This window comes from Psittacula echo (genome assembly GCF_963264785.1).
Source record: "Psittacula echo genome assembly, chromosome: 22".
Taxonomy (NCBI): Eukaryota; Metazoa; Chordata; class Aves; order Psittaciformes; family Psittacidae; genus Psittacula; species Psittacula echo.
Window position 1 is genome coordinate 2,265,849 of NC_137758.1, and position 14,870 is coordinate 2,280,718.

At 51.5% G+C, this 14,870-nt stretch overlaps 1 protein-coding gene across 1 annotated transcript; it reads right to left on the bottom strand.

Moving 5' to 3' along the window:
* Nucleotides 1–2,505: 2,505 nt before the first annotated feature.
* CD34 (CD34 molecule) lies at nucleotides 2,506–14,232 on the bottom strand (the record flags this gene model as incomplete). The annotated part of the gene is made up of 8 exons (XM_080632911.1): nucleotides 2,506–2,697; nucleotides 4,274–4,438; nucleotides 5,106–5,146; nucleotides 5,393–5,540; nucleotides 7,798–7,875; nucleotides 7,963–8,249; nucleotides 8,997–9,128; nucleotides 14,154–14,232. The coding sequence occupies 8 exons, from the start codon at nucleotides 14,230–14,232 to the stop codon at nucleotides 2,506–2,508; spliced, it is 1,122 nt and encodes a 373-aa protein (XP_080489037.1).
* Between the last annotated feature and the right edge of the window lie 638 nt (nucleotides 14,233–14,870).

The window sequence follows — 14,870 nt, forward strand, 5'->3', positions numbered from 1 at the left end:
AGGCAAAAAGCTTCCTGACCTGGAAGCGCAGCCTTTTCCGCTGGCTCGGCTCCGTCCCTGCTCCGCCACCTCCACTCAAGGCATTTCCCTCAATCTGGATGCTTTAGAGAAACCTTTTGTCTTGCCAAAGCACTTGACTGTAACTTTATTGTCCGCTCTTGGCTGCAGGACATACCCTGAGCTGTGAAGAACGCACCTGACGTTTGGTTAGATCTCCCACTATTGATGCAGGGAGTAGTGCCGAGTAGATAAACAGCTGCCAAGAAAGAAAAGCCAATCCCCGCGCACTGTCCCACCCCACGGTGCAAATCCAGCCCCTGGGAATGCTGCCCCAGGGCTCTCCCGAGAGAAAGAAGGAAAGGAATTGCTTTTCCCTGCATCTGTTCCCCTTGCAGCCGATCTGTTGGAGGTCCCATATACCCCAGAATACCGCGAAACAGGCAGTGGTGCTGAGGCGCTGGCCCAGGGTGCCCAGAGAAGCTGTGGCTGCCCCATCCCTGGCAGTGTTCAAGGCCAGGTTGGACACAGGGGCTTGGAGCAAGCTGCTCCAGTGGAAGGGGTCCCTGCCCGTGGCAGGGGTTGGAGCTGGAGGAGCTTTAAGGTCCCTTCCAACCCAAACCATTCTAGGGTTCTATGAGTCTATGATCTTCATATGCAAACCCCTTTCCACTGTCAGGCCAGACCCCAGCCTTGCAGATCACTCCATAAAACCGGACCAGGAATTATCTGGGCATAGTAAGCACCAGAAAATCCAGCAAACAAGGTTTTATAGTTTGCTGCACGTCACTTACCCTGCAAACATGGTGTTGAAAGACAGGGAAAATGTGCACAGGACAAGCCACAGCCTTTAGTCATAGCATTGCTGCTGGGAAACAGCCTCTCTGCGAGGCGTTGGCCTCTCATCGCGCTGGCAGAGCCAGAGCCACGCATCCCAGTGGGATAAACACGCTGTTGTTCCAAGGACACAATGGAGAAACTGCGTTTTAATAGTCAACTTTTTATTTTTCAACTGGGATTTATTTACAGTGAGATCTGGGAGGATCAATTCACACCAAAACAAACAAACCCTGAACTACTCTAAACCGTGTTTAAATGAATCTTGCACCCATGAAAACAGCCCCAGGTAATGACGGGTGTTGCTGTCATCCCTTTAAGCCCTGTACCAAAAAGAAAGCCTTCCCCTCAGGTGCTGAGCACTGAGAAAAGGTTGTGATAACGTCACTAGTGAGGGCTTAGATCAGGTTCAAGGGCTGGTGTAGCCCTTATTTTGGATGTGGAGGTGCCAGCGGGGATTGTGGTCTGCCCAGCATCTGCTGAGCTGCAGCCTCTCATGGTCTTGCACCATCAAGACCAGGCTTGTGCCACACCAGCTTTGGCTCCCTGAAAATGAGCTGTATTTGCTTGAGCACAGACCTGCCCCTGGGCCTTGGCTCTCACTGAGCTGCACAGAGCTCAACCTCAGCGATGCAGCTCGGGCAGTGCAGAGCTGGGGAGGAGCCGCTGCTGCTGTTGGGGTTGTGCCGTTGGTCTTCACTTACTGAAGGAAAAAAAAACACCTCTTTTTGTTCATGTACCTGCTGCCGATGCAGAGGGAGAAACAGCCAGAGCAGAGCCAGGTCTGGGTCTAGCGCTCATCCCACTGGGAGCCCTTTGGCATCATTTATTCCCAAAGCCTCCCATGTCGGGAGGGAGGGTGGTGGACGTCCAACCCCAGGCATCTGCAGAGCCACCTACAGCCATATCAGGTATTCTCCATCTCATTGCTTGCTGGCTCTGCCTCGTCAAACTGCTATCTCCAACCCCTGACATGAAGAGACTGGGGGAGATCTTTACTTTAAAGCAACTACCGGTAAGGTTGAAAAAGAAACAAGTTTGAGGTCTGTTCACATTTCAGCCTTCAAGTCCATGTGGAACGTTTTACACAGAGCTTCAGCAAATTCTGCTGGAGTAGGAAATACTAAAGGAGACCTAAAGCACAAGAAGGGGGATTAAATGCCTCATGTTCTCAAAAGAAAAGAAGAAATCCTGCACTTACACATAAAGACGAGATTAAAAACAGCTCTGATAACCAAAATCATCTGAAACCTGGAAGGTTTTTGTCACTGAAATCCCAATTTACCTATGTTAATCAGCCTAACATACTGCCACCAAAACTCTTGGCTGGTTCGAGTCTGGCTCAAAGCTTCTGGACCTTGAGTCTGCCTCTGCTTAAAAGCTTCCAGGACAAAGGGCACTTGCATTTCTCATGTGTTCTGACACCAAAAGCAGACAAAGAGCTGCGAAGAAGTGTCTTGTGTGGTCAGTGGGAGAAGGAGGAGGAGGCAGAGCAGCAGGTCTTTGGTGCTTCATCTGCTTTAGGCTGATTTGGAAGTTCTTCACAGGAATAAGGATAGTAGCAATAAAAGGTCTGCAATTCCCTAACTGTCCATAGAAAACTCCTGCCCTCCCCTGTCTCTCTGCTCCCCTCTTGGTTCACACTAAGAATGGATGCACCTGCAGCCTGGTTCACATTTCGGTGTCAGCGGGGCTCTGCTGCCGGCCCGAGTGGCCGTTCTTGGAGGATGCTTGGCCAGTCCCATTCTCCTGAGTGCCACCGTTGAGGTTTGGCTTCTCCTGCAGCTCCGGTTGCTCTTGGGGAGGGATCATCAACATTGTGTTTCCCTGGCTACCGTTTTCCGTGTAGTACGGGTCTTCAGCCTAAACAGGTACATAAATAACAAAGAGTTAAGGGAGGGAAAGGGCTGACAGCGACCGGCTTTGATTGCAGGCAGCAGCTTGGCTGCCGGCGCTTCCTGGACAGAGAGGCGCAAACAACAGTGGGCATGGGAACCTGCTCTGGCTGACAAGGAGGGGAACAGAGGGCCTGAACTATGGCAAGATGAAGCAAGAGAAACAGCCAGGAACTGCGCTTTATTTTTCTCCTGGACCTGAAAAGAGAAGCTGTCAGGTTTGGGTTTTTAGTTATAACCAGGTCTTGGAGCTGACCCTGCCTTGGGTTTGCAATCCAAACTCTTCTATTATTCCATGACAGACCACCTCTGCTATCCACTTCAGCTAAATAAGAAGCACCAGGGAATGAAAGCTATGGAAACCGCCTCTTTATCTTTCCCTGTCCTTTCTCTCAGCCTGTAAATACATCTATAGCTCATAGCCAGGTGCCAGCAGAAGTGCAGGGCTGCGCTCCAGCAAATGCAAAGATGTGCTGTGTGGCTTGTTACTGCTGCTGCCGTAAGGAGCAGATGCCTCTGGAGGATGCAGAGCAATATCCTCCATCCCTACTGTGGTATCTCCCATGTCTTGGACTGTGGCAGGCCTGATAGCAATGCAATGGGCACTAGTGGTCCCTGGCTAGTAGCAGGCAGCCCTGTTCCTTGTTTGCTTGGTGGCATCCACCCGCCCAGGCTGCAGAGTTTCTCTTTCTGCTCAGCCCCTTTGATGACACCCTTGTCCATGGCAATGAGATAGGTGTGCTGAACACATCTCACCTAGAAACCGGTCTGACTCTCCCATGCATTTCCATGGGCAGCCACAGATTTACATTGCCTATCACTTGCTGCCAGCATCCAGGAGATGGTATCCACGCTTGAGAGCCCAAGCTGCCCCATCCCTGCCTCTGACACATGCGCTTGACTTCCCATCTGCATGTTTTGAGGGCAACGAAATAACCTAATGGCTTCCCAGGACACAACTCTCCACATGCCCACAAGCAGCGATGAGGGGAAAGCATGTCCCATCCTCACTTTACAAAGGGATCACACCCCGAAAGCACTGGTAGGAAGAGTCCTCAGCAGTGAGCCTGCCTGGAAAGGGGAAAATAGGAATAGGAATAGGAAATTTCTGCCTCTTTCTTTCTTGATGTATTTTATTACCATTGCTTGTTAAGTGAGAGGGAGAAACAGCCTTTATTACAGCGTTGGTACAAGACAGATAACTCAAACGCAGCGAATGGAAAGTTAGAATGCGTCACTTTTAATGACAAATTCATAAGGTTTCGGTGTCTCTGGAGGGGTCTTGCTGGATGAGTTCTTACTGCTGAGCAAAAATAAGTGTTAGACCTAGAAGTATGAGGGAGAAAGGGGCCTCTTCCCCATGGGAGCAACCAGCTAAGTTTTGAAGGCAAGAGAGGTTTCCCTTCACCCTGTCTGGTCTGTTCCTTGCCCAGGAAGGACCTGGGGACACACATGCAGGTTGTGGGTGCTGAGCGCCCTCCTCTCCCACCCAGGCACCCCATGGCTCATCTCTACCTGCTGCTCTGCCATCTATAAGCACTGACCAGCCTCTCTCCTGCCGGGCTCCAGCTCCGCCGCTTCATCAGGAAGTATCCAGCCAAGCCCAGGAAGGCCAGCATGAGTCCAGATGTGACCAAGGCAATCAGGGTCTTCTGAGAAAAGTCCTGGTGGTTCCTCACGCTCCCCCGTTTGAGGGATTTTATTCCAAACTGGAAAACATAAAACGCCAAAGAGAGCCTGGAGTCCGACAAACAGGAAACATGTGCGGAACAGGCAGCAGGCTTCAAACAATGCTGCTCTTCACCTCCTTGTTCAACATCATGTAAACAAAGCTGGGCTTTCGTGCCCAACGTTCTCCCTTGGACCAAAGTGTTCAGGTCCTCAGATATAGAGCATGCATCTGCTGCTGAAAGCATCAAATCACAGAGAGGTTTGGCTTGGAAGGGAGCTTAAAGCTCATCCAGCTCCTGCCATGGGCAGGGACACCTTCCACTAGAGCAGGTTGCTGCAGGCCACGTTCAGCCTGGCCTTGAACACTGCCAGGGACAAACACTTCCAGTGCAAACACTTCTGCTGTGCAGCTCTGTTGGCTGCTGTTTATACAGGCACCTGAAGCTCAGCTTTCCAAGCCAATGGCAGCCTCACTGGAGTGCTGAGAGGAGGAACTGCTTAATGCCAGAGTACTACTTTGAAGCAGCAAAGTGCAGGTTACATCCTCGGTTATTGTTGGGATCTAACCATCTCATGTGCCAACACTCAACAAGCACCCCCGAGATGGAGGCAGGGTCAGGTCTTAACTGACCATCTAAAAACCTCCTTTCTCCAGCCTCTCGGGCCACCCTTTATTTCCCAGCTGAATTTGCTTAAGGAATTTACCTTTTCCCAGTGGGACTCCTGGAGCATATCTGTAGCAGGATCTGCAAGGTTTGAAACAGGAGAGGCACATTACATAGAGGGTCATTCTGTAGCTGAAGTCAGCATCGGGGAGCCTGCCCATTGCTGAACACAGAGGAGCTGCTCTTGAGGCAACACCAAAGCTGTTTGTGTCCAGAAGACCCCAGCAGAAAGAGTAGTTGCGGAGAGAAGCCTCCTTCCAGGTTGTGCCCCACAGCCTCTCCCACTGCCCATCATCAGTGCCAGCCAAAGGCATCAGCCCAACTGACCTCTCTCGCCGACGAGGATGAGGAGCATACAGTCATGATCCACCTCGGACTGAGCGAGCTTGATCTGGCAGGGGGAAGGGACACGGTGGGCGCTCTCCTCACATATTGCACTCCACAAGTCCGATCCCTTCATCTCTAGGAAGTGTTTCTGCAAGAGGTGCAAGAAAACCAGCAACTGAACCAACCCAACCAACCATCACGGCTCTGCTGGTGCTATGGGAGTGTTGTGCATCCACCCTTGGTGTTTTGGTGGCTTCTCTGGGCTGTGCAAAGCTGAGCAAGAAGCAAGCAGAAGTGACAGTCAGCACTGGGCTGGGGGTCAGACCTTCACCTCCCCACTTCCCCACTGCTTTGAGCCCCAGTACCAATACCTAGGAAATGGAGATGCTCATTTCTTGCTTCTTAACTTAATGAAAATGAATTAAATGAAGAAGATATCAATAGCGACTCTTGCAAACGGCATTTAAGCAAAGCTAAATTTAGGATCTGAATTGCATGGCAAGTCTCTCCACTTTCTGGACTCAAATAGCCTCCTGAAGAGCCCTATTGTTTCAGAGTCCCAGGCAGGGGCTGGGAAAGGAGGGAAATAACAAAGAAGCATTGAGCCTTCCTGTTTAGGAAATGTCTTCAGTGTTTTTGCTAGGTTGTTGATCAAAGGCTAGGCAAAAATAATACCAATTTCTCACATTTTAGAGCTGAACCGACTCTTGGGGGGAAGAGGAAGAGGAGTGAGGAGCTGCAGCCTTCCTCTTCCACGGGCCAACTTCTGCAGCAGACAGGACAGGCTTTCTCCTTGCGGCTGTTTTCAGCCACAGCTTGCAGAGAGCCCACAGCTGCTAAAAGACCTTAAGAGCTTCCCTAACATCCTCCTACCTGGGGACATCATCTGAGCTGCGGCCGTTCCCCTCTCCCAAGACAGAGACCGGCTCCCATTAAATCCCTGCCCCTGCCACCAGGCAGCTCAGTGCTTTCCTCTTTCTGCCTTAGAGCTGCCTTAGCCTTGTGCTGGGATCACCTCACCCTCTTAGCATAGAGAAATGCAGGAACTTATCCATGGGAGAATAACAAACAAATCATTTTCAGCTGTTTCTATCGCGCTTGGCTTGGGGTGAGAAAGGCCAAGATGGAACAAGAGACCCAAGTGTGTATTTTCCTTTCTCTGCTGTGGAAAGAACTCATCGGAGTGTCAGAATTTCCCCTTGCAATTAGCAGTGCTGGGTGCCAGCTCATTGCTCATTTGCTTTGGGAAAGGCCAAGCAGGAAAGTGAGACACGGTCCCTCCTATCTGCTCCCCTCACAGACGCTCTTATCGGGTTCCCAGGTTCAGTGGCTGCTGAGCCTGAGCTGGATTTTCCCACTCCATGAGGTGGAGGCACGGGAGACGTCTGCTCTTGGGTGGAAGCTCCCATAAAAACAAGCCTGGAAGTGGGGCAGTTGGACTCTTCTCCCATGGAGGGAAGTGTGTGCAATTAGACACGACTCTATAGGATAGCCTGTATGCTATAGGTGCGTCCATCTGTGTCTGTGCAGGCATGCAATGTGTGGATAAGGGATGCTGACCCTGTGCCCAAGTGTCCTTTCCCACTAGATGGCATCTGTGACCAGAACCATTGCTCCCGGAGGAGTTTCCGTGTGGATTCCTGCTAAAGCACAGTCCCTGTAAACAGGAGCAAGTCTAAATGCCATTTGCAGAGCAAAGCCAGGCAAGAACTCGCTCCCCCTAAGTGGTGGCAGGGTGGCTAAGCAGCACTAAGATTAATCAGTGTCATTTTATGCCCAGGGCATTGCCAAGTCTGCTGTGCCACAAGACCCAGCACCTCTCTGACAGGTTGTGCCTCCAGTGTGGAAGGTTTCTGGCCTCCCAGGATCACAGCCAGACCCTCTCCTGCTTTTATATCAGCTTCATTTTTGGTGCGCAAGGCCAAGGGCACCAGAAAACCTGGGATTCCCTTAGGACTCTGTGCAGATGGAGCCACTGATCAGCCACGCGTGCTCCTTCAGATGCCCTGATTCCTTTCCTAGGGCAGTTGGCAAGACAAAAAAAGGCCCTCGCATTCCCAACAGGGAAGAGGAAGGAGAAGAACAAAGGCAATTTCCCGTTCAACATGGTGGGAGGTACTTTAAAAGCCAAACTGACCCCAGAGCTTAATCATTAAAAAGGAGGTTTTATGCAACCAGGAGGATGCGTTTACCCTGGGATTATGGGATCATCCCTTTGGGATCCTCCTGGGACTGCTGGGATCATCCCCACAGCTCAGATGCTCTGCCCTAGGGATAACAGTGTGAGCTCCTCACCCCAAACCAACCCCGCAGCTATAGTGGGTGACCCCATCACTGCAAGCCTGAGAGCATTTGCTTGCAGTCCCCCCCTTGGAGATGGGTGTCCAGCCAGGGCTGCAACTCACGCAAGTGCTGGTCTCGTTGAGCTGCAAGCAGATGGCTCCAGTGTCACTCACTTCTTTGACATTGTGGCACGTGATGGGCTGGAAGGGCAAAAACACAGCGGTGGCATCAGTGACCTGTTGTGAGACAACTCCAGCATCCTCATGGTCCCACAGCCCCATCCTCACCTTCAGGCTGTCCCTGGCTGTGTGCAGCGGTGTGGTGGCAGTCGGGATGGGAGGATGCCCTGAGGTGGTGGCTGGAGAGCTCATCAGAGCCTGCTCAGACCCTGGGGTTTCTGCCATGGCGCTGGGATGCGTTGTTGGGCTCTCAGGTGTGGGGACCCCTTCGCTGGTGTGGTTTGGGTCCGAGGGAGTGCCCAGTGCCTGTGTGTGGGCTCGGCTGGGCTGGGGGCTCGGCTGCTCACTGCTGGGTCCCTGGGACGTGGGGCTGGCTGACAGCGACCTGGCAGCAGCTTCAGTTGTGAAGAAATGCAATGAAAAGGAGACACGAGAAAGCTTAAGTCCTCTAAAATCAGTGCGTGGCATTGCGATGACTCAAGTACAATATTGATTTGTCATAGCCAGCAATACCAGAACGTGTTATTGGCTGTGTAAGAAAAGTGCATTAGACTTGCTTCAGCTACCTAATTGTTACAAACACTTCATAATCTGTTTACAATGGGCTCATTTCCTGGGCATACACTGCACCACAGCAGGGATGCTGTGGCCTGCCCTACCCTGCATCACCCTCATCTCCTCCTTGACCCAGAGTTGTCAGAAAGACGTACTGACTTCAAACAGCACGAGAGAAGGGCACCACACATCTCTGCAAGCATCCCTGCTCCAAAACCCTTCAGATCCTAACCCTGGCCTTGTATTGGAAAGGTTGGCAGAGCCAACCCATAGGGTGCCATTTGCTGAGCAAATAACAGGTATATTGAGATAAGATATTAATGAGCATTTTGTCCCATCATCTCTTGGCTGTTTTGAACAGAATGAGTCCAATCCACCCATCCTGATGACAGCAGCGCTGGGTTGTCCCCGGTGGGATGTTTGGGGCCAGGATTAAAGCTGTTGCCCATACTATCAGGCTCTTTTTTGAGACCACAACCCCTGCACCAACTCCACGGTTTCCTAGGGCAAACCCATGCACTTCATAAACCTGATTATCAACGCAAATGCCCCCAGGAATCACTGGGGGGAACGAGGGGGGCAATTACCAGATGTCTGTGGTGTGAGCTCAGCGCTGCTGGTGGCTGCAGGGGCAGCTCCGGTGGCTGCTGCACTGCTGGCGCCTCGCGATGCTGTGGCCGTCAGTGTGGGGCTGTCTGTTGGGTTCCCACACGCATTACCTGGGGGCAGAGGAAGGTGTTAGGGGCTGGTGTCCCCCCAGCCCTGAGCCCCTGCCTGCCCCCGAGCATCCTGGGGTGCAGAGGGCTCTTGAGGCAGCACTGGAGGAGGACCGGCTCGTTTCTGCCCTCATCCCTCCCCATCCTCAGCCTTACTGAGGGATGCATACAGCTCTGCACAAAGCTGGATTTCATAGTAAGTTTGGCTTTATAATCCTTGGAGGAAAGACTCTCTTGGAAGAGATCATTTATACGCCTCAGGAAAAATAAGCTGGATCTGCAGTTGCAGGCACAATCTCAAAGTAAATAGAAACATTCCCTTTGGCTTGGGATCAGCACTGACTCATGAGCGAAAACATCTTTGGAGGTAAAACAGAATGTTTGGAGAATGGTTTGCTGCTCCAACTTAAAGATTATATACTGCTTCCTGGTATGTTACCAAGATGACACTTCCAGCTTGTCCTTCTGAAATGAACTACATGAGTCAGTGAAAACGCATCGCTTCCCATTCCTTAACCTTTTCTGTTCATAAGATCTATTTCCCCTTTTGTCAAACACCTTCAGTCTCTACTCCAGGGCTTTTGCTGTTTAAGATTCTTACCCAGACACTCAAGAAAATCACACAAAATGCGTTGTTTCATTTGTCTTTCTGCCCAGGGGAGCCTGAGCTCCAAGAAAAGTTCCTTCATCTTTCCAAACCAGACTTCGAGATGGAGCAGCACTGACAGGTCCTGATCAGCCACCCGGCGCTGGCGCCAGGGCAGCATCCCCTGCCCGTTTCACATGCACTCATGTGCTGCACACTGTAGTATTGTCCCGGCAGGAATTGTTCCGTGTGGGATGTCAGTACCTGCTTTATCAGGCCCAGAGAGCTTGGATGGTTTAGGAAAAGCAAAGACTGAGATCCCTGAGGTCCATTTTGGCCAAGGGTGGCAGGTGGCAGAGCTGCTTGGCTCTTCCTGCAGCCAGCGGGTGCTGAGGGGGAGCGTACACCAGCCCGGCCCTGTGGGCATGGCACATCCCATCCCGTCCATCTCATTCCATGCTGTTCTGCCCTATCCAGTCTCGTCCCATCCGATCCCATCCCGTATGTCCTGTACCATCCCATCCACCTCACCCCATCCCGTACCATCCCATCCCATCTCATCCCATTCCATCTCATTCCAACCTGTCTCACCCCATCCTGTCCTATCCTGTCCCATCCCTTTCCATCTCATCCTGTCCTGTCCTATCCCGTCCCATCCCTTCCCATCTCATCCTGTCCTGTCCTATCCCGTCCCATCCCTTCCCATCTCATCCTGTCCTGTCCTATCCCGTCCCATCCCTTCCCATCTCATCCTGTCCTGTCCTATCCCGTCTCATCCCATCCCATCCCAGGCCCGTGCAGGCTGCAGCTGCTCTGGGCGCGGGAGCACGGGGGAGCTGGAAGGGGGGGCTCTGCCGAAGGCTCCGCGCAGGTGTCTGGAGCTGGGATTGAGGTTCTGGCTCTTACTGAAGCGAGAGGTTTCTTCTCTCTGAGACATTCCAGTTCCAGCTGCTTAAATCACCACGTTTCGGATGCACTTGAACAAACCCGAAGCAGGAGGCGCGACTCCGTGCCCAGCACAAGGAGCAGCACAAGCTAAATCCGTGCCTCGCTCACAGCTTTGTGTCTGCGTGGACATGCGCAGGAAGCTTCCCATCACCAGAACAATGGAGCCCCTGGACTTGACCTCCCCAAGGGCTGCAGCCACCCAAGAACCTGTGAGCTGTTCCAGATGTTTGTTAAGCACCAGAGGTATTTCTAAGCAAAGTCTTTTCACCGCTGAACATCATAAAATGAAGCCTGGGTTATTGCTCAGTGTCAGTTGTGAGGAGACCTGTCACATTGCATTGCTTTTCCTCCCCTTTATTGTAGCATATGCAGGCCCTTTTTTATAGAAAACATGGCTAAATTGTTTGAAACCTCTAGACTCAGGAGATACAAACTGATCCAGATGTGGGCTGGATAATCCACGTGGTGCTCAGCTGAAGCAGGTCATTTATTGCACCACACATTTTTACTGGCCTTGCTAAACTCGGTCCATTTGTTAGTCTGAAGGGTTTGAGAGTTTAAGCCAAACCATTTATTAACCTCAGAGAAATCTTCACCTGGGAGTGCTGGCACATGCAGGAGCAAAAGCATGTGAAAGCAAACTGTGCTTCACTATTGCATTTACCCATTTAAAAGCCTAAACACCATTGCGTAGCTAGGAAGTTAAATGCCTCCGATTTTTAAGGAGATTTTAATAATGGGGCTTAGGAAGTGTCTCAGCAACAATATCAATGTTAAAGTAGTTGACTTGGTCCAACGCTCACCCCTGAGCACTAAACCTGGACCAGAGAAGGCAAAACTCTGCCAATGCAAGGGCTCAGCAAACAGGAGAGACATTTACATCATCTGTGCCCTGCTCTGCAGCAAATCCACCACGGGGGTTTCTCAAGCTGCATAGGGGCTTTGGACAAGGGCCTGTAGGGACAGGCCAAGGGGAATGGCTTTAACCTGCCAGAGGGGAGGCTGAGATGAGCTCTTAGGCAGAAGCTCTTCCCTGTGAGGGTGCTGAGGTGCTGGCCCAGGGTGCCCAGAGAAGCTGTGGCTGCCCCATCCCTGGCAGTGTTCAAGGCCAGGTTGGACACAGGGGCTTGAAGCAAGCTGCTCCAGTGGAAGGTGTCCCTGCCATGGCAGGGGTTGGAGCTGGAGGAGCTTTGAGGTCCCTTCAACCCAAACCATTCCATGATTCTATGATTCTCCCCTGTACATCCCTCCCGGCAAGGTGGAAGGTGCAACCCAGAGGGGCTTCCCAAACAGTAATTCCAGTTTCTACACTGATCCTGGATGACACAAAAACCTCTTGGCAAACCCTCTGGCAGCTTGGTGCCCGTCCCAGTGCCCTGACACAGACCCAGGATAGCTCCTTGAATTCTTTGCTGTGTTTAACAAAGCCTTTCCCCAAGCTCAGCCAGCGCTCTAGACGCTACAAGAGCTGCAGCGAAGGTGATCCGGCCCCACGCTGCCTGTGGAAGAGGAGGATGAGGAACATTTGGATGGCCACAGCCATCCCGTGCTCCCTGCGGCAGCTCCAGCAGCATTACTCACACCTCCCTGGTCCTACTGCTCGCAGCCATGTGGCAGGAATTCAAGCGGGTGGAGCCCTCTTCCCTCTGGAAATATCTGATAAAAATCCCTTCCCTCCCCGTTTTCCTTCTCACAGACAGGATATGGGTGTGGGGCCGGTGTCACGCAGGGGCAGGGGGCTGCGGGGAGCCCCTCGACCTGCTGCACCAAGGGGCTTCCTTGGCACTGGGCGCTTGGGAGCCCTCCTGGGGACCACGGGCAGTCACATCCCTCAAGGGTCTGCGAGTCTGAAAGCTCCTTTTCCCTTCCCTCACTTTTGCAACGTTTCCAGGTCTTGCAAAAGGGATGAAGGGAAGAAAGAACGTTTTAAAAGGACAGGAAAAGAGATTCTTTCCAAAAGTCAAGTTTGGCAGAGATGAGTTAAAAATGTGTAACAAAAAAAAAGAGAAAAGACTAAAAACAATTGTTGTTTGCATTTGGTACAAATATCGCAGAATCCCAGAGTGGCTGGAAGGGACCTTAAAGCTCCTCCAGCTCCAACCCCTGCCACGGGCAGGGACACCTTCCACTGGAGCAGCTTGCTCCAAGCCCCTGTGTCCAACCTGGCCTTGAACACTGCCAGGGATGGGGCAGCCACAGCTTGTCTGGGCCCCCTGTGCCAGCGCCTCAGCACCCTCACAGGAAGAACTGCGTCCCCTTAAAACATGTGGCTTTCACCAAAGGTGTTCCAGGAGCCAATCCAGACTCAAACCCTCAGACCTGGGATTTCCATCGGGAGCTGCCCAACCGAAACCTCCGCTTAAGTCACTGGGACGCCCCAAAGAGGTGAAGAGCAGAGCCTGGGGGTGAGCTCCCTACTTCTGCACAGAACCAAACCTCCTCCACTTCCAGCCGGTGCTAATAAAGCTCTGTAATACCCTGCAGGACTGCGGAGCATTAGCTGTGCCAGCACCAGCAATGACATTTTGCAGCATTAAACCCGCTCTCGCCCAGTAGCTTTGCCTTTACACAGGCACAGCTTTTTATCCCTTTTGCTTTGTACTGCAAGGAACTCGGGTTCTGCATTTCAGGTGAACGCCTGTGTCTTTACACCCTTCAGCCAGTCCTCAGTTCTATTTCTCTTTAATAAAATGGGGTTTTTTTCCTTCCTATAAAATTAACAGAGACTGGCGGGTCAGGCCCAATGGCTCGGGTGAGCAATAGACCTTGGCAGCAAAGGGAACATGAAAGGAGCACCGTGAAACAGGAGAACAAAATACAGCAAATTCTTTCACTACTTATTCCTTATTCCAGGTCAATAAGGGAAAATACATTTCAGGAGACACCTGGGGTCCTGGCACAGAGTGCTGCTTTACATTTTTAAGTCCCTTTTTATTACTTCATGGTTGTTGGGTTTGGGACCAAAATGATAATATTTCCCTAAAATACAACCCTTTAAAAAGCACTAGCTCAAGAAAATCTCTGTATCATTACTCACTGTTCCATATGATGAATATCTGAAGAGCTGGAATAGGAGATATTAATATTTATGTAGATTGATTCGATTTTCAGACAGTGTTTAGCTCCCACCACAAAACAAAAGTAAGGCTAATTTACACTGACACAGCCTGAGAAACGACTTGAACTGTGGCTGCACTCCACCGCCTTGCGTGCTGCATCAGCATCCCCTCCTGTTATCTGCAATATTCAGGGAGCTCTTCCAGCCTGATTCCCCTCTTTCTCAGCCCAGCAGCGTTTTCTGCTTGCAGTGTATCACTTGGAATGTGCTGGCTGGGATGCCTGATGTAGAACATCACTGCAGCGTGAAACTGCACCCATTAAAACGCATCCCCCTCCTTGTTCCGTAAGTTACTAAGTCGCCCCATGCAGTAGTCTCACGCTGCTCTGTTGCTCAGTGCTTGTAACCCTGGTTAGTCGCTGCAGTCAATACTCACCACACATCTCCACAACACAGAACGCAATCCAGAAAAGCTGCCTCCACTTCATGATGTTTAAACTTCCCAAGAACAGCATTCCTGCCCGCAGCTCCCACCACAACTGGATCTGGCGGTGACAGCTCTTGCGCTTTCAGTCCCGCAGCAGCTCTGAGCTCATGGAGCTGCTTGGGTTTAGTTCAAGCCTTTGAGATCACTCACTTGTGGGGTGGGTTTCTCTTCAGGGGTTGTGCTTATGGTTCAAGACTGAGGTGGAGTTTCTCCTGTCCCGCTTTTATACAGTTCATGGCAACCTCACTATCTCTTAGGTAATTTTCTCCTCCCCACTTCCCTGCCAGTGCTTCAAAACAAACAAAAGAGCAACCCTCTCCCCAGCAAAGGATCCCAAAGCCTCGCCGGGCTTAACTCTTTCCTGAGAGCCGCCTACTTTCCTGTTAGAGGGAAGGCAGGGATGCAGCGTGCTCCAGCTGGAGGGAAGGATTAGAGCGGAGCCTGCTCCTGAACTTCCCTCCAAGCAAAGCAAACACCATCTGATGAGAGCAGGAAAATGGAGAACCCCCCGCTCCAGCCCCATGCACGGTGCCAGGGCTGTGCCAGTGGCAAGGGGGGAACTCGGAAAACTGACTTCAGAATCACAGATTTTCACAGTGGATTAAGCAAGGAACTCAAGGATGTGAAATCATCACTGACCTGAAGGGAAAGAGCTCCATTAGCTTC